Raw genomic sequence first — 19,150 nt, forward strand, 5'->3', positions numbered from 1 at the left:
AACCAAATTTGCCGAAAACCGAACCGGAGAATATTAGCCCTCGGCTTTGCTGGATCCCTTCTATCAAGACAGTTACCCATTATTGTGATTTTGAATAAATGATTTCTCTATCTATCTATCTTTTAACATGAAAATCATCGCGCAAAATTCACCCTCAAAACGTTCATTTTATTTCACATATTCCGTACTTCCTTTTACTTTAAAATTTCGCCTGTGTTTCTTGGTCACTGACACTGTCGTTTACTGTATTAATCATCATGTATTGCTTCTTTTATCTTTTTTAGTTCACTTGTTTTTGTTATATCAGTAACTATTCCTTTAAATTATCCATCGAAGACCCCCCGGATAAAGACTTGTAGCAGACGAAAGTCAGAATCCTCAGAACTTTTTTTAATTGTATATAATCAGAGAAGTTTTATTCTGTTTTATGTAACTGGTCCCACTGTCGTGCATGCGTAAAATAAATTAATATATTAAAAAAATGGATGGAGGGCTTGTGTCTGCGGAAGAAGTCGAACCACATAAACTTTATCCCCAGACGCGAGACGCCCATACATTTTTGCTATTCCACTTTACGCAGGTAAATGCCAAAGATAGCGATTATAAAAATGTTTCCTTCAGTTTTGCGATCTTCTTCCTAATTATTCCCTGCGACCGGCGGGAAATCTTTGTAGAGATTAAAGTGTATTTACCCCAGGATTTAGCACTATTTATGCCGCAAGTTTTCGCGGTTTAGTAATTTGTCTCCGCCGATTCGCAACGGAAGACAGTCTCACTGTTTTGAAACCTCCGTTTGGAATAATGTTTCAAGAAATGTCGAAATGGCAAGAAATGTTGTAGTGAAGAAAAGTTATAGTTACTATACTATTCCCTATTCATGTTTAAACTATACTATTCCCTATTCATGTTTAATAGGTAGCGGCCTTGAGTATTGCCATGGCCCCTTTCGTGTACGCAAGACCTTTTTAAAACATGGCACACGGCGTCAAATTAGTCTAATCAATACACTATTCTTCAAAAATAGCTAGTTCACCGACACTTTCGTTAACTATTTCATTGTTCCTTTATTTTTTCAGTATAGTCTCACCTATTTTTATAATGTTGACATTTTTTCGTTTTTTAATCCACTGTTGAAGGCTTACAATGTTTATTCTAGTTTTTTGAGGCACTGATATAATTTGTCACATATGCGACTGTTTGGGGAAGAGACTGACATGATGATTATTTTGGAGTGGCGCATAATCGCGGGTGGGCATTTATCGAGGAAATACGACGACATATTTGACTGATGAATGTTAAAGTCTTGCAGCACGTATTTACGAACTCACTTCATGTCTTTTTGAGAGGGTCGAGGGGCATTACCATAGCATGAAATTTTGATGGCATTTTCGATTTCGAGTTGACAGGATGTTTGGACGTCAGTTAAAAATATATCCTATTTGAAGGAGATGACAAGAGAGTCAGTTACTATAAAACGCTCACTGTGAGTTACCACTCATGTCAGGAATGCAATAAAAAAAGGGGGGGGGGGGGGTCTTATTTGCACTTAAGCCGCAAGATGGCAGTATTCGATGCTACGCGAGCAAAACTTTTCAAACATACTTTCCAAATTTGCAAATTTACTTTTGTCGAGAATTGGAAATAAGACAGTTATCTATCCAAAAAGGTAGGGGTTGCCGACCATATAAGAGAGTAAAATGCAAACGAATTAAACGCAACGGCTACATGACGTGGCGTGACATTGCGACATGAATTACCGTGATTACGTGCGCAATCCCCCCACGCCCATTGTCTCTAGTCTCTCGACAGACATTTTACATCGCACGCAAGTACAAGTGTTACGTCAACACTCACAATTATTTTGAAGAATTTCTCAGATAGCAATAAAATACCTAAAGTAAATTGCCGAGTATAGTCGATGATTTCTTTCATAAACGCGATTCGCTAGATCTCCACTGTGTTCACAGCTGTTTTTTTTGACTGGACTGTCGCTGTTGGCATGGCAGTCGCTGACCAGTAGAATCGAAGAACATGCTAGACGAGAGGTGACTACAACAGTCTGGAACGAGCAAACCAAGTATCAAGATATTTCCGGGCGGAATAACATCATCAATCCGTCATTTAGCGGAGAGCTCAGTAAACAAACCTTACTTTCGGTAGAATAGTTTGGTTGCCATTGCAATTTATGAGACTTTCGATCCTGACTTGACTCAAGCCGCAAGGATATCGCACGAAAACGGTGTGAGTAAAGTTGAGCGGAGACATGAATTGACTGCACAACACCAGATGTTATGACTTCGACACGTATTCTGTGTGTTCTTGCCTTCTTCATCAAGTTGAACTGCATTTCAGCCAGCGAAACTTACAAGTCCATCATATGGGATCCTCAGAATCCGTTGTAAGTAGTATTTTTTGGTGCGTGTGTTTGCATGCATGTTAGTTAACTTATAAATGAGTTCATTCATCGATCGATAGACGAATCTTCTTGCTGTATTGTGCAACTTCGATATTTCTATATTGTGAAGCGTTAAGCATCATATTTTATCGACCGTATAAGCTTAAACGCCTTCCCATTGTTTTAAAATCGAAATCTTCTTTTCATTTTTGGTATTTTTCTTGTGATTTAGCTTTTAGCCAGAGAAGAAATAATATGATATTTAGGTTAGATGCGTCACGACTTACAGAGTATATATTTTCTTTGAAGCTTATATTACAGATTAGATTGTCATGTTTCCTGTTCAAACCCGTCTCTCTGAGATGTTTTCATAAAGTTTCAGTGTCGACGAATGCTTCCATAAATGTACTTTTCTTCAATTCGATCAGCCCAACTATATAATCATGCTGAATTTATAGAAAGTTGCACCTAATTCGACCCTTATTAGGAATATTCAGGTTGTTTATTTGAGACTTGTTTATTATTAACGAAGGGCATTAACAGACAGTATTGATCTAATTCCGTGTCTTGCTCGAAAGTTGTTTATGGGTATTTACTGGTGAAATATCATGCATATTTTTCTTCACAAATAACAAGAACGTACTGTACATGTACCTTACGAGACAGGTTCTCTTCTCTTTTTGCTTGTGGCTGACGAGAAGGGAATCCCTCAAGCAGAAAGAGAAAGCAAGTTTGAATATATTAGCTCATGTAATAACGCATACAAAGTTGAGCCAAATTTTTTGGGGGTCGTTTAGCTTGCACTGATGAAAACAAAAATTACATAATTGGAAAGCAAACATTAACACGCCCAAACCTGCAGATGCTATAGAGATTAATTCAGGATATTACCTAAAGAGTTTACGCACATCAATCATAATGCAAACCCCAAATTAATGTTTATTACTTGCGTGAATAATTTCCAAGTACTATACTCGGAAATCAGTCACATGAGTCATACACTCGAACTGTCATTTCCGTGATCAATCACACGCTTGAATGAGACAACTAAGAAGTTCATTTGAATTCATAATAACAAGCAATATTGATCAACGATCATATTGCCTTGCCAAAATGTAATTTGAAATAAAGTAGCGTATTCTAACTTATGAAGTTTGTACCATGCAACAATAATTACTGCTTGGCTTGAATGCTGGTTGGTTTGATTTCAGCTTGGAAGCATAAATGTTTATCCATGTCCTGAAAAATGGGTTCGCTTCCAGTTCCTGGTTGATTGGCTTCAACCGATCTCAAGTAAATTTTGTTTCCCATGTTTAATTTTCTTGCTTATTGTAAATGAAATTTTCTGAGGCTTGTGGGTCAATAAATTTGGAGGTACAGGATGAGTCACGAACAACAAAAATAATAAAATGAAAAAATCTGTATTTTGGAAGCACTGAGTTGTGAGTCATGCAAACACCAGGAGGTGGTTTGTGTTGTGTGATTAACAGCCAGCATTAATATTAGCAGAATGATTTTATCTCTTGATTTAGGACTGTAGACTTGTGCTAGGTGCCCAGTGGAGTTGTGTATGTTGATTTGTGGTAAAGATCTTAAAGGCCAAAACCAAGTTAGGGATAGTTGAAAAGCATCATTTTTTTAAAGTCGAAATTTGAAATGAAAACAAACACATGCAGGCATGTACGATTTTTGGTGATCACCTTTTTTAACCTTGCTTCATGGATGTTCTCACTGAAATATTCAATTCCAACAAATTATTATGCCATCTGAACATTTTGAATATATGCTTTTGTCCATCTGTTATTAGTGCTGAAGTTTTTTTCTTTTTGCATGAACCTTAGTTTAAAACTTACATAAATTTGAAGTACATGTAAATCAATATTGTTATAGCAAGGAGAACTTCTTCAATATATATAAGGTGGTTGCTCTTGTGTGGCACCAGTCAGAGAGTAATATAGCAAGCTGAAAACATCTCCCCTTTAATTTACAAGGAGCGGTTAGGGGAGTATTTTTAGCCTGGTGATTCACCACAGGACACCCACCAGAGCTTTTGGTTGGTGCCAGTTCTTAATGAAAGCCCTGTGTCTGCTAGTGTCCCAGCTATGTACCTGTACATGCATCAAACCTCCCTGTCCTGTGGATGAAATTTGTCAAATCAACCTGACACGAAGGGAAATTTTTTAAAGTTCATTGTTTTGCACTTACTGTAGGGGGGAGGGGGTTTAGGATGTTTTAATTTATGATTACCGGGTAAATCAGCAGAGTAATTTTATTTTGGGGAGAGGGATGAGAAGAGGTTGGGGGGGTCAAAACAAGGTGCCTTCAGGTTAAATTGGCAATCTCCCAGATTTGGAGTTTCATTTGGCATCTCTGTATTCATGTTCCTTTTATGTATGACTAATATGTACCAACAGGCATATTCTTTTTCAGCACTTAAATTATTATCATGCAGAGTTTTTTTTTTTTATTGGACAACATTTAAATTTTAATAAACTATATTGTCATTTTGGCATTCATCCTGCAGCAAATATATTTACTTTTTTCAAAACTCTTCAACATCAAAAGCTTACTCCCTCTATATTATAATAAGCTAAATAAAAGGCAGTCGAACCCTTTAGTATGGTCACCCTTACATAAAACTGTATGAGCTTGTAAAATAAATCTTGGTCCTTTACAAAAAAATTTATGTGGAGGAGTATTACATGCAATAGTTACTTAGTGTTGACCAGTTGAATTATAAAATACATGTAATAAGATGCTGGGGTTGTATCAGTATGTGACATTTTTTTGCAGTTGGATACTGACTATAAAACATAAATAAAAGCCACATTTTAAAAATATGTTTTGACTGTTAAAAATAATCAATATTTGTTAGTTGTGGTGTGACCAAAATAAAGGCTCGGTGGCTTGATATAGGTTGAAAGGTATGATTGCAAATCATGGCGTGAAGCTAAAAAAAAATGAAAATTAGACAGGAACATGCAATGTTGATGGAAGTCTGTATAATCATTGTCCAAATTAGCTTCTTCTAGATTAGAAGTGTACTTTTTTGAATTCCTCTTGAAAGGAACAAGTCTTTCTATTATTATATTTTTTTCATCATGTTGTTTAATACGTAATTTTGAACCTATATTGTCATTTCCTTAGCTTTGCTTACCTCCTCATGGCAGTAGATCAATTTGTTGGTTAAAACATTGTTTTATGTTTTAATATGGTTGTTTTAACACATTTTTTTTATCAACAATATTTGGTATTAAATGGCAAAAAAATGTTTTTGAAAATGAAAGTGACCTTTTGTGTACTTCGGTCGTGTGCATCGACACTTCATTGTGCTCATCTTTGTATTAACTGTAGAAACGAAAATTATATTGAGAATGTGAATAAATTGATTTGAGCACAATATATTTACCATCTATCTCTTTGTCGGAAGCAAGTATTTTATAATCTACATATATTTTTTGTCTTCCGTATTAAGTATAAAATATGGATGAAATTAGATGAAAATTTTGAATTTACACATTTATGATAATGATAAAAGAAATCTTATGTTTTTTAATGAAATACCTTATTATAGGAAATTAACGATACATGTTATTAACGCGAATTTCAAAAATTCGCGTTAATTTTATTGATGTTAATTAATATAAACACGTTTACTATAAGCATTTAACCAGAACTTTTCTTAAATTCGTGTTAATTTTATTACGCGTCAATTTTGTTTGCGTTGTTAAAATGCCTCGTTATATTCCTATAATAAGGTAATCTGGCAACAGTTGAGCCTTGATTGCAATGATTCACATTGCAATAAATACAGTATTTCAAGAAATAAAGTATTTCTTTCAAACTTTAGTTTTCTGCGTTTTCTTATTACCAGATTTCTAATCCATATTAGTAGAAACTCAGCTGTGTTGTCCGAATGAGGCCCCATTCTATGGAGACAGTCGCGGAGACTCTAGCGGAGTTTTTGTCTTTAGGCACAATATTGTAGGTTTTGGACTGCAATCCTTAGAGCACGGCCCGCGAGCGATAGTCAGCCGCCCGTGACTATTCTCAAGCTCGGGCTCGTAGTCTAATTGTTAAATATTTCTGGATTCACAATTATTTAATTTGGACTTGTAAAAGTAATCATATTAAAAATATGAAGTTTAAGAATGACAGTACTTACATGGTTTCTTTGAATTTTAAATTTGTGATATTCATAATAATTATTATTATCTTTACAAGTCCCAATATAGGTAAATTATCTTGACTGTTAAAAAGCATGAACTTCTCATTTCCAAGAATAGCATAACAATCACAATTTATAATAATGTTACAAAATATAGTTATTGTATACCTGCCAACTTTTTCTGGGTCAAAGGCATGAGATTTTTTTTCCTGAGAGTGCCAGGATTTCCGAAGACGATACGACAATGTCCGAAAGTTTCCGAAGACGTCCGAAGTATTCCAAAGACGTTCCGAACATATCCCGATCCCAGTGCGTGGACATGTTTTACTAAACACGACCTCGTTCCCAATACTTTTCTTTTGTCAAAACTCTGAGATTTCGGGGAAAATATCGCCATTGACTCATTTTACATGGAGTTTTTGTTTCTCACATTGGTTTGAGTTTACATTTTTTGGAAAGTGTGTCATTTATGGTTGTAATAACTCACATTTTTTGGCCAGGCGTGAGGAATTGGTTCGTAAGCGTGAGTTGGCGTGAGATCGAAATTTTTAACTCGCAGGCATGAGACTCACGTCCAAGGCGTGAGACTCACGTCCAAGGCGTGAGAGTTGGCAGGTATATTATTGTTGGGTTCAATTTTTTCTTGGTACAATTTGGCATTTTTTTATACATGTAGTACAGGCATAGAATGTGTATTACCATAACCAGAACAAAGGAAAATGCCAAAATGTACATGTAGCAAGGGTTAAATTGAACATTGGCAACTGACATGTAACTACTGATTGATAATGAGTTAAACTGTATAATTTTGTTTTTAATGTCATACCTTTCTTTTTAGATTTGTAGATGGAAAATCAAACTGTGATCCAGCTTACAAGCACAAGCTTCTGAAAATCAGATCTGCGTCAAAAATAAAGTTTATTTGTCCAAATGTAGCGACTGTCATGCAGACCACTTTAAGTGAGGTTTCAAAATCAAACAAGTATGAAAACCTCTGGCTGTTATACGACAAAACAAGCTTTGAGAAATGTGATACAAAGCTAGATCCTAATAATATTACACAGCCTTTACTTCGTTGCACTGAACCAACAGAGCTGGAATTTCATTCTATTACATTCCAACCATTTGCAGCGGAACCAAATGAACTGACATTTCACAAGGGCGAATCATATTATTTTATTGGTAAGTGACAATAAACCATTCAGTAGTTATGGGCTTACATTATGAAGTTTTATCGAGGGGCCTCATATTGTGGGGAAAATATACAAAGTCAGTCAGCAGGGATGTAGCTAAGGGCTGGCTGCTGGCTAATTTCACTGGCTGAAGGGGAAGCTTATGACCGGCTGAAATTTCACTAGTAAACAAAAGACTTAGGATAATTTATTTTGATGATATTAAGACCTGAAAAACTGTATGTCTGGGCTTTTTAATGAGCCAGCTTAGTTAGACATCTAACTCTTTCACTGGTGATAAGTATCCAAGTTCAAATATAAAAACTAAGATAAATCCAGTCAGGTGGGTATTAGGTTTTGTGAATGTGAACTCGTGAAATTTGATTATGTTTTCTTATCATCCTTTCTTTCTCAGAAAGACAGGATGAGATTATATGTTAATTTGTCTGGCCCCCTGCCAATTGTGTTATTGTCTGGCTGTTGCTTCCTTGTTTTCGATTTTAAAAATACCTTGCAAATAATAATTATTCAGTTGAAGTTGGGTAAAAAAAACTGTTGTATTTCTATAATATTTATTGATAAATAAGTTTCATTTTGAAAGTCATTGATTTCTTGCAAGGATTCTTATTCACATTGTTGAATAATTTGCACAACGGTTATAGAAACCAAAACATGCTTGCAGTGCATGTATCGTCATCAGTTAACTCTAATCTTTGACGAAAGCTTGACCTTCTTTTCATGCAAATCATTTGCTTGTGACAAAATAATGTGCACTTATGGCAGGGAGAACAATAAAAGCAGTTGGATGAAAATACCACCCTATAAATTAAAATGGACTGTCTCTAAGATTTGTTCAGGGTCCTTAATTAACTTGAGAAGTAGGGGGGCCTAGCAGTAGTTGAGGCGTAGCAACAGTTGAGAAGTAGGGGGCCTTATCGTGTCAAAATAAAGCTTTATCTATCTATTTATCTATCCATAACCTACATGTAGTAATATATGCATGAACTTGTTCATAGCCAGGTGAAGTCAGTCATAGATTGTGGTCTGATTGAAAACTAAGTTTGTTTGATGTTAACTTTCACCGTATGTTTTTTGTTTTACCAGCAACCTCTAATGGCTTAATTTCACACATAAACGATACAAGCGGAGGCCACTGCAATGACACAGCCAACAATGTTTACATGAAAATTGAAGTGTATGTTTGCAATAGCACAGAAGGTAAGGCATGCACATCAAACAGCTAGGGGGCACACTACAGTGCGACTACTTGAAGCCGTCACATGGAATAAAACTGACCAATCAAAATGTTAATTGAGAAAAATGGATGGTGACATTTTTTTGTAAACAAGCCAATAACATAGAAGGATACAAACAATTAGTCAATGTAGTTCTTAAAGAAACATGAAACCCAAGAAAGTTGCAGACCTCTCAGGAAACTAATTGTCATTAAATGATTACTAGAAAGTTGCTATTCCAAATTTTGAGTGGTTTGAAAGGTTTCAGTTTGGCTGTCACAAAAAAAAAAAAAAAATTAAGGCAAACTTTTTCAACTCGACAAGTAAACTGAATAGCCTTCAATTGATAATTTTCTGCTAAGAATGGAATCTGTAGAGTGTCTACAGTTTGTAAAGAGAGGCCCTGCCAGGGGGGATCCTGTGTCGCTTGTCTAACTTTAAAAATGTCCTGTGTCCCTGTTTTATCGCACTTCGCGTCGCTGTCGGTAGTTAAAATGAAGGAAAACTGCTTGTCCTTGTCGGAATTTAAGTTTTTCCAAAAGGTTATTGTTAATGTCGACATTTCATTTTTGTGCTGTCGCAACTTTCTGGGCCATGTGGCTTGTCGGAATTTATGCTGGCAGGGCCTCTTAAGCGGAGTTGATGGTTTACAAATCCAAGCAAAAGAACCCTAGTAATATTGGTTTCAGATTTTGTTGTATAACTATTTGCTTTGGTTGCTTAAATGTTATCAGACTCTTTAAAAAAAGATTGCGATCCTTTGTTATGTTCTCAATTATAAACATTTTGATTGGTCATGTGAATTTTCTTCCAAGTGACTAGGTTTAAGTGGTCGTACTGTAAAATAGCTTACAGTTAGACACAGGTATACCCTGAGTGACAGGTTAATACTCCCTCTGATTATAATATGGGACTCGAGGATGCGTGAATTGTAAATTCAGCTCTCCGATAAGGTCTCTCTCATTTGATTTTTAAGTGCAGGGTGCTAGGTATACTGTAAAATATCTAATAAACACCTGGGGGTCTATTAAAAACAGAGTTTGTGAGTAGGAGTCTAATCTATTTTGTGCTAAGGCAAAGCCTAGAGATGCCATTCATTTTTCGATATCGATGTTTTCATCTTCATCGGGTCAACCATGCTGGCATCGATAGCCTCTGATGTTCCAGTCTTGAAAGCAAGAAACTAATAAAATATATTTTATTTTTTGTAGCATTGCCTTGGTTTTTGAAGCGATTCTTAGAGGGGGCATGCATCTATTAGTCACAGGGGTTTATAAGAGGGAGTTGTGTAATACAAACTTGACACCTCAAGGAGTGTTTATTAGATATGAGGTGTTTATTTGAGAGTGGGTGTTTTTTAGATCATTTTACTGTACTGTTTTTATACCATTGTAATAAAGGTACATTTTAACATGTCATTAGCAACTGTTATGAAGAAATGTTATGTGCCACCTCACTCTGCATACATGCTGACTAATTTACCTAATTGTCTTTAACGTTTGTTGTGGTTGCAGACCCCAAGTGTGAATCAGATGTTGGTGAACTTGTGTGTCCTAAGAAGTTGACTGTCAGTTCCTCAACCACACCCACGCCCACGCCCACGCCCATGCCCAGCAGTACACATGTTACAGTATCTTCCACGCCCTCTGAGGGTAATGTCGTCCACACAGTTACATATACCTTAACCACTACTGTTACTGTCTCAGCAACTGCTGCAAACTCAACACAGGATCAAAGCAACCCATCGGAAGCAAATAACGAGTTTCTAAAGAGTGATTCAAATAACAGCAACGAAAGTAAGCACCCACATTATTCCTTCAAAAACTGATAAATTAAATAATTGTATTTATTAATGATTCTTGTTAACACAAGAGGAAATCAAAGTTATTTGTAATTAACTTTTATAATGCTCTTTAGCTTGAAGCATGGTAGAAAACCCATAATGTGCATTTGATTCGTAGTCCAGTGCAACTAACCCCCCCCCCCCAATTGAAGGGAACAGAGGCTTATCTTCACTTCAGCCCCCTCCCCTCCCTACTCAGTGTTTCCCCCCTGTTTTGACCAGCTCCTGTTCTGCATACTGAGTACCATTAAATTCTAAGGATAAACATGAAAAGAAATGTACACTTTTGAGTGACCATTCTATTTGGTAGTTTCCAATTTAATCTTGTTTTGAGTAGGGTCACGTCTCTATTAAACTATTTGAATGTGTCAAATTCTATATAAAATGAGTAAAAATGTTTTACATCTTTTCTCTTACAGAAGCTTGGATGGCCGGGACATTTGTGTTACTTGTTCTTTTCATTGCACTTGTTCTTGGATTAATTATTTATCACTTCTTTTGTGGGTAAGTATTTTATGTGTGGATATATCTTGCTTTGCTATAATTGTAGAGCGGTGGTAGGTACTATGGCCTGTGGCACTGGAGTGTTCATCAGAGTCATAATAATAATAATAATAATAATAATAATAATAATAATAATAATAATAATAATAATAATAATAATAATAATAACGGTTTATTGGTAACATTTCTACAGAGTAGCTCTACATTTACCAATTAACTTAACCCTAACCTAACAAATAAAATGATATTTACAATTAAAATTCTATAATTATCATTAAATTACTGTGTACTACTATGCTATATTATACTTTATTAAATTCTCAACCTCGGATATTGCATTTCTAGCTTTCTGATTGGTTCACTGAATCCCGGTTACCAGCTTGTATACCTATGTTTGACCTTATATGGGAAATGAGTGCGGCAAGTGCCGCTCAGCGTAAAATTTTTCTGCGGGAAGCGACACTTCCATCAGAAAAAATGGTTGAAAACAGCAAATTTGGCGAGCTTTGTGAACAAGAAAAAATCAGCGGTGCCTACAAAAACCACAGAAATTCCATAGTAAAATTTAATTACGCAAAACAAAAGGATTGATGAGAAAAATTTAATTAATAAACTTGTAAACGAACAACAAGAGCGAGTGAATAAAGTAGAAAAGCAGCAAATAATTTACGAAATAACGGCAAAATGACACAGTTCCTTTTAGTGTTCGTCATTAAATTAGGCTCAGCACTTCTGTAAAGTTTATTACCTTTCAATCTTGGTCTTGTCCTTTTAAACTTCAATAAATCTGTTCCGCTTTGAGTTCAATTTCGCTTCAAATAATATAGCAGTCTTGATGACAGCCGTACAATGTAAACACTTGCTTCGTTCGACTTGCACAAGACGTGTAGTTTCCAGAAAAGCTTTTGCTTCGGATCATCCCGTAAAACTTAACTGTTGTCACAATTTCCAAGATATAAAGAAGACTTTAGAGAAGATTGTTAGATAAAAATCTTGGGAAGAAAACTCCGGCTTCGCTCGCTTTCCTCTCGTGTTTCATTCAACTCAAAAAGTGAACACCGCACCACAAATTTTCCCGCCTCCTCATACTATCACTTCGTTTACATCAAAATGAAATGTCCAGTCGATTTAAACTTAAAGAAGAATTTAATAAAACAATTATTCTATTCGCCCTTGTTGGATACGAGTCGTTATAGCCAACTCGTATCCAACGCGGGCTTATAGAATAATTGTTAAATATACATTTATGCGTTTAAAAAAAGTACTCTCACACAGTATCTTTCTCCAACCAGGAGTATATTTGGGTGCTGGTAAAAACAGCTGGGAAAACCTTCACAAAACTTTCAGGGTGCCGAGGGTGAGAAGGGGTGGGGGGAGGGGGGTGGGGGAGTAGCAACGTACTTGTAGGATACAGTAAAGACCCACAAGTAAGAACCTAACATTTAAGAACCTGTTGGGCTAAAATTTGCAAAATAGACCCCATTTTTATAAAAAAGGAAAAAAGGAGAAGCCACGAGCCAAGCGGCCCACACTGCCGGAGCTTATCCCGGTTTCTGTAGCATTAAGCGGCTAGGAATATTTCTACTCCCCCCTGAATGGGATGCTAGTCCATTGTAGGGTTCCCCCCCCAGCATTATGTCGCCGGTACCCATTTATACACCTGGGTGGAGAGAGGCACTATGAGAGTAAAGTGTCTTGCCCAAGAACACAACACAAGTGACCCCGGCCGAGGTTCGAACTCGGACTGCTTGATCCGGAGTCTGGCGCACTAACCATTAGGCCACCGCGCCTCCCATAAAAACCCACTCTTAAATTTGGAACAGGTTCTTATCTTAATTTTTTAAAATTGATTAAAAATGCTTTCTTTTGGGAAATAAGTTTGGAGAAAGGATAAGGTGTGCATGTATATAATGTCATGCTCTAAATTATTTGTGCTTCACTTTTACATAAGCACTTATGTGGTATGCAAATTTCATGGAATAGGCTGAATACCACTAAAAGGTCTATTAGCATCAATGTAAATTTTCTTCAGAAAATAACAACCTATTAAGAACCTGAATAGCCTAAATTTGTGTTAACAACCATTTATATAAGAGACTGTTTAGGCTAACCTGGAAGAATGAGGTTCTTACTTTTGAGTTGTTACTCTACTTTGAATTTAGTCATTACATAATACAAATGCACTATGTGGCAATGTGTGCATTTGATCTAGGTGCACTCCAGTTTTACAAATTACATATTCTTGTCATGTTGTTTTGGGGATGAAAGTCAAATTGGTTTATTATAAATTCTCAATCAATTTCCGCCTTTTTTGTTTGTCAGATGTCTAATAATATATCCATGGCTTATTTCCTTCTAGAAAAAAGAAGTGCCGCGCATATGAGCACAGAATTGACCCATCCCTTGAGATTGGTGAGAAGAATCGTGCTTTTAAAGATAATGCTCATGGGAAGTTAGGGTATAAACCTAGTGTCACTGGAGTGAATAATCATGCTTATGATGTTGACAGGAGCTTGGGGCAAAAACCCAGTATCGCTGAAGGTGATGGAAGCCTTCCCAGGAATGGCACTGACCTTGTCATATATAACCAAGAGGTGTTTTATAATAAGGCAGTAGATGAACGTGAGGAAAATGAGAAAAACGCATCCACCTAGGTAAACTTAGCCTGAGTAAAACAGACTTTGGTTTCATGCTTATTTTCATTGCCCAGGAGAGAGATAGACTTCTGCGATGTGTACGATGATCTGGCCTCAAGTTCAATTGTGATTAATAGGTATGAGTTGTGTTTCTATTTCTTGAGAATTCTCAAAGCATCATGAACACCTAATAATCACGAATTGTACAATAATTTGGAAATGTTCCATTTTTTTATTTATAGTGTAGTCAACAAAATTATGAGAAGCGTATTTCTGTACTAAAACTTACAGACCTGTGTTGTTCCAAAGCGTGACCATTTGGAATGTTAAGCTTTAGAAATCCTCAATTGGTCTTCTGATTACTTTGGAATAACTTAAAAAATCTTCGGATCAACTCATGAAATTTTTCAATGAAAGACTTCGTGTCAACTTCAGAAATATTCAGAACACTTCAAGTTAACTTTGGAAATCTTTAAAACAACTTTAAGTGAGGTATCCCTGCGGAGGACTATTTGAGATTAACTGTACCACTCTCGTCTAATCAACGTCGAGTAATTTTGTTGAGTGTACTTTAACAGCCGAAATACAATGTAATACGATACTGATGAAATGACGTTACACTATCAACGGGGATACGGGTGGTTTCTTTGTTTGGTTGTTCTTTGATTAGATGTAATAGTGAACGATAAAACCGCACGTCATCATGAGGCCATTTTCAAACTATTTGTGTGACATTGCATAATGATTATTTATGATGTCCATTTCCAGCAAACTATTTCTGACAGTTTATTTTCATCATTTTTAACTTGAAAATGGCGTCACGACGACTCCGAAACGTCGTTTAGTTTTATCGTTGATTTTTACATGTTTATTACCAAACCTTTGGTCGTTGGTTACATGTATGCGTAAAAATGCTAAGGGAGTGCTCAACAGCCAATCAGAGGCACTGTTTGATCCTTCATCATGCTACGTCATCAGTATGCATTCATAAATTATTTTCTGCTCCAGTCTCTTGTGGTGAAAGGAAATAAGCACTAGAGGATATGTTTTTGTTTTCTTGGGCTCAGGTTCAATGTAGTTAATAGATTTTTTTAAACCTAAATGTATAGAAATTCTATCATTAACAGGAGCACTGTCATCTTCGTATTCGCCTGATGTCTAAAAATCACAAAAGAAGATCATAACAAACCAAACATGAAGTATTTTGAACATTATCCTTCAAAGTGATGATGACTTATGATGGCGAGGATGAAAATAGACTTAAGCACTTTGAAAAGGTCTTGTTGCATTGTGAAAGAGGATTGCTTTCTTTCGTATACAGTAAATAATTTATAAAGGATTGTTTCATTTTTCCTATGAATAGTTTCCATCAATACTATGGTGGCAGTGCTCCCTTAATTAAACTACATACAATCGTACTTTTTACCTATCTCTTGATTATTTCAAGCACGCAAAAGTCGGCTAAATGATCAAACATTTTCTGCATTTTTCGTTGGGAGGGGGGGGGGGGTGGAGGAGTGGGAAGGGGGTAACCCCTGCGATGGGTTACCATCCCATCCAGGGGGGCCAGTCTAGTCTTGTGCCAGCCTACTGGGCCACTAGGCTCGAATGCATTGTTAACCTTTTTCTCGCCTGTAAATAATTACTCTATTATCAAAGCATCAGTTATTTTGTTAGTTTGGTTCCACACTGCAGGGGCCGTTTTAAGATTTTATAACTTCCTAAATTACCCAAATCAATTGCCATCATAGTTTATCAATAATATATATTCCAAGTTCGTCAATTGTAGAATTGTATCATTGAAAGATATTTTAGTCTCCAAGGTCATGTGATGACGTGGTTTCGTTATTACGGAAGTGTCCCCGAGGAGCGTTTCACATTCTTACTACAAAATGCGTCTCCTTGGCAGGCGTTACTTGTGTTGTCTCATAACGCATCTTTAGAGTAGCGTTCCGTGACGTCACAAATAACGATTATCGAGGAGCATTTGTAGCTATTTGTGTTCAGATTAAACTTTTCAAGCTCTGTTTTCCTCGTTTACTTGCGTTCGGTGGGACGGGGGAACATGGAGAGTTTGAGGTGGAAACTAAAATGCGCCAATTCACTCTGCCTGTGAGAAGGGTATATTGAAAAGAGACAAGAATTTTGTAATGAAAGAAGGTGATATATTAAAAGAAGTAACAAGAAAGTAGATTAAACGTATATGGAATATTATATTATTTTATATAATTTGGGTAAATGTTAATTCTAGGAGGGTTTTTGTAGAAACAAAGTCGTTCATTCAGCACTAGAGGTCGACTTGAGTGTTTTCAGTACGTTCCAAATTAATAGATTTGCTCAAATTTTAATATCAACAAGTAGAACTGATTTACGTAGTTGCAATTACAACAAAGTTTAAATACTGAAAAAATGTTTCATGTAGCCACTCATGGGTTGATAGCAATCCAGGGCAGGACAGGTTGATTATTTATATGAAGTTTTCACATCGACGACATGTTCAAATGGTCTTTATCAGGTTTTGTTAGATCAGGTCGAGCTGCGGCTCATCTCTTTGCCTAGTCGACTTCAGGAGTCTAATAATGCGTCGCTGTAAAAGCAGGTATAACATCGACCTCGTTTAAATACAATAGGCCGTTTTGGTCCATTGTTAGAAGATTTCACGATCGCGGCCAGCTTTTGAAATTGGGGCAGGTGTGGCGCCAAATACATCATTTTTATGGGAATTGATGTCAAATTAGATTTCTAAAATATCCAGCCTTTATATTTTATAACTTTGATTCGGTTTACAGACCGAACTAAATTGAAAAAATGAAATGAACTGAGAACATGATGGCACACTTCCCAGCACGTGTGTATTCTGCAGATTTAACCAGCAAAATCTCTGCCAAAGTATCTCAAAATATTTGTCTTTGGATTCCCATTCATACGGTGTATGTTGCGCCATGTTAAACATGCCCTGCTTTTTATGTGCAGGCTACGATTTGAAATGTTGTGTACGTGTATTTCGACAACAGCTCTTGTTTAGAGTTGTTTTTGATGAAATAGTAGCGTCAATAATGATTGACATATAAAATTGTAAGAAATATGCATCCCAATAAGTGCTTTTGAAGCAATTGTAAATAATTATTTTGTATGTATAAAATAAATTGTTTTAATATATATATGTTTTTGTTTTACTGTAAAATAGACCACTGATAAAATTCATACGAAATTACATTCGGGACCGTAGTGGCGTATTTTTCATATCCTCGCTAGTGAGGATATCGATGACGTCATTTCGCGCCATTGCACGGCTGCCAAACGTTGCCAATGAAAGATGGTTGCCATTGAAAGATGGAGAGTCAGGAGTGATTAAAAAATCAAATGGCTTTAAGCCGACTTAAAATCGTTCACTTAAGAGCAGCAAAATACAAACAAGAAGGAAACTTCACAGACTCGAAACAATTCAAGGAGTTTCTTGCTAAGTAGACTAAAAAGGAGAGATATTTAAGAAATTCCAGCCGCCGAATAGTTTTTGTCTATATAATAAAAAGAACATTAAACGTTGGCACAAAGATATGAATTTTATGTTCGAGTGGCAAAAACAATACTTCACGAGTGATCGCTGCGCTCACTCGTGAGGTATTGTTTTGCGATCACTCGTGAGATATATTGTTATAGCCGCTTGAACATAAAATTCATATCTTCTCGCCACCATGTAATATTCTCCATTTCTCTTTATTATTAATATTGAAATACGTCTCAACATTTTTGCGTTCCAAGCCATGCATCAGTTTGAACCCTAGTGCAAGGTCATTACCCCACCCCAGACCTCAAATCGTTGTCAGCGAAAATCAGATACAATTTTCCCTTGCTCTGTTTTTCCTCTCTCCTGTCTAGTTCTAGTTTTTCTCAGCATAGGGCGTGTTTTGTGCTCGTCACTTGACAAGCCATCGACTGACTAAGGGTGCACCATACCCAGTGGAGAAAATTAAGGTCATAAAAAAAAATATTTAAAAAGGAAAAAGGCATAGTCAAGCCCACCGTAAACATCTGCTGTGCAAAAGACTACTGTCGCCAAGTGAAGTATTCATTAAGGATTGTTGTAAGCTTCCGAGTGGGGGTACCCTCTCCTCCGGCTCTGGGGGCCCGGATTGACGCAAAGTGTTTGAACAGTCTTTTTTTGTATTTCCTAAAAGCGAGCAAAAAAGAACAGAGGTTTTTTTGGGGTGGGGGAGGAAACAAAACGTTTTGCACAAAGAAGTTGCTCCTCCGGGCCCCTCCTCTCCCCCCCCCCCTGCTGCATAAAGCAATTGAGCATTTATAACATAAGGCATGAAAGCTCTCTCGCCCGGGGTGGCTGGTTGGGGGGCACCCCCCACAACACGACTCCACATTAGCCGCTGCCTTTTATATGTAGGCATCCACGAAACATAACACAACTGTACCCCATGCATACTTGTATTTTTTACATAGTCTAAAGATACGAGGGTCACCTTGTTTTGAATCAAGAGGAAAGTCATACGATGATAATACACTATCCCCGGGGGAAAGGGTAATTAATGTGAGAAAAATTTAACAATATTTGTATTGAGGGAGGGACCCTTTGTTTTTCAAAACCAAATGTTTAAAATACCTCCGTATGGTTTTTTTTTTACAAATATTTTAAATGCTATTGAAAAAATGTCTTGCCCCAGTTGCCCTTCTGTTTAATTTCCTTCGAACCATGTTTTTCACGCTCAATCACCCAAGTTAGAGAAACTAGTTTAACTCAATCCATTGAATCATACAATTAAATGTTCTTGACAGCCGATTTAAGTAAAAGGAAAGTTTTTACTGTAGTGTTCAGGTCATATCTATGTACAGGTAAAGCAAAGGCGGGAACAGATGGTTTGGGAAAAAAAGAAAAACAATTGGTAAAATGGAAAACGCTTCCCTGAGTGCCAGAGGCTTTTTATGCGCGGTTTCCGGTTTCGGTTTTACTACATTTATTTTCTCCTAAATCATTCTTTTTATATGCTGGCTGACTTTTCTATCCACAAAGTTTTCTATTCAGGTATTTTCATGTTTTTTGAAAGATTTATAACTTGAAGGCGGACAAAAGCCAACAAAGTGTCCTTGAAACTAAAGCACCGGCAATTCTTTGCTCTGATTGGTCAGTTGAACAATACACGTCTGGTAAACCCGCCAATCTTTTGTGGGTCGATTGTGCATTTCT

At 36.5% G+C, this 19,150-nt stretch overlaps 1 protein-coding gene across 1 annotated transcript; it reads left to right on the plus strand.

Moving 5' to 3' along the window:
• Positions 1 to 2,044: 2,044 nt before the first annotated feature.
• LOC144651067 (uncharacterized) lies at positions 2,045 to 15,431 on the plus strand. The gene is made up of 6 exons (XM_078510940.1): positions 2,045 to 2,398; positions 7,402 to 7,745; positions 8,840 to 8,953; positions 10,485 to 10,766; positions 11,233 to 11,317; positions 13,677 to 15,431. The coding sequence occupies exons 1-6, from the start codon at positions 2,292 to 2,294 to the stop codon at positions 13,969 to 13,971; spliced, it is 1,227 nt and encodes a 408-aa protein (XP_078367066.1). The 5' UTR covers positions 2,045 to 2,291; the 3' UTR covers positions 13,972 to 15,431.
• The last annotated feature ends 3,719 nt before the right edge of the window (positions 15,432 to 19,150 follow it).

This window comes from Oculina patagonica, chromosome 4 (genome assembly GCF_052425735.1).
Source record: "Oculina patagonica isolate OP01 chromosome 4, crgOcupat, whole genome shotgun sequence".
NCBI classification, from domain to species: domain Eukaryota; kingdom Metazoa; phylum Cnidaria; class Anthozoa; order Scleractinia; family Oculinidae; genus Oculina; species Oculina patagonica.

Bases quoted from the DNA above. Each gene is read 5' to 3' on its own strand.
- LOC144651067 (XM_078510940.1), top strand. From the start codon at position 2,292: ATGACTTCGACACGTATTCTGTGTGTTCTTGCCTTCTTCATCAAGTTG. The intron at 10,767-11,232 runs GTAAGCACCCAC...TTTCTCTTACAG, and splicing joins TTCAAATAACAGCAACGAAA to AAGCTTGGATGGCCGGGACA. The intron at 11,318-13,676 runs GTAAGTATTTTA...ATTTCCTTCTAG, and splicing joins ATTTATCACTTCTTTTGTGG to AAAAAAGAAGTGCCGCGCAT.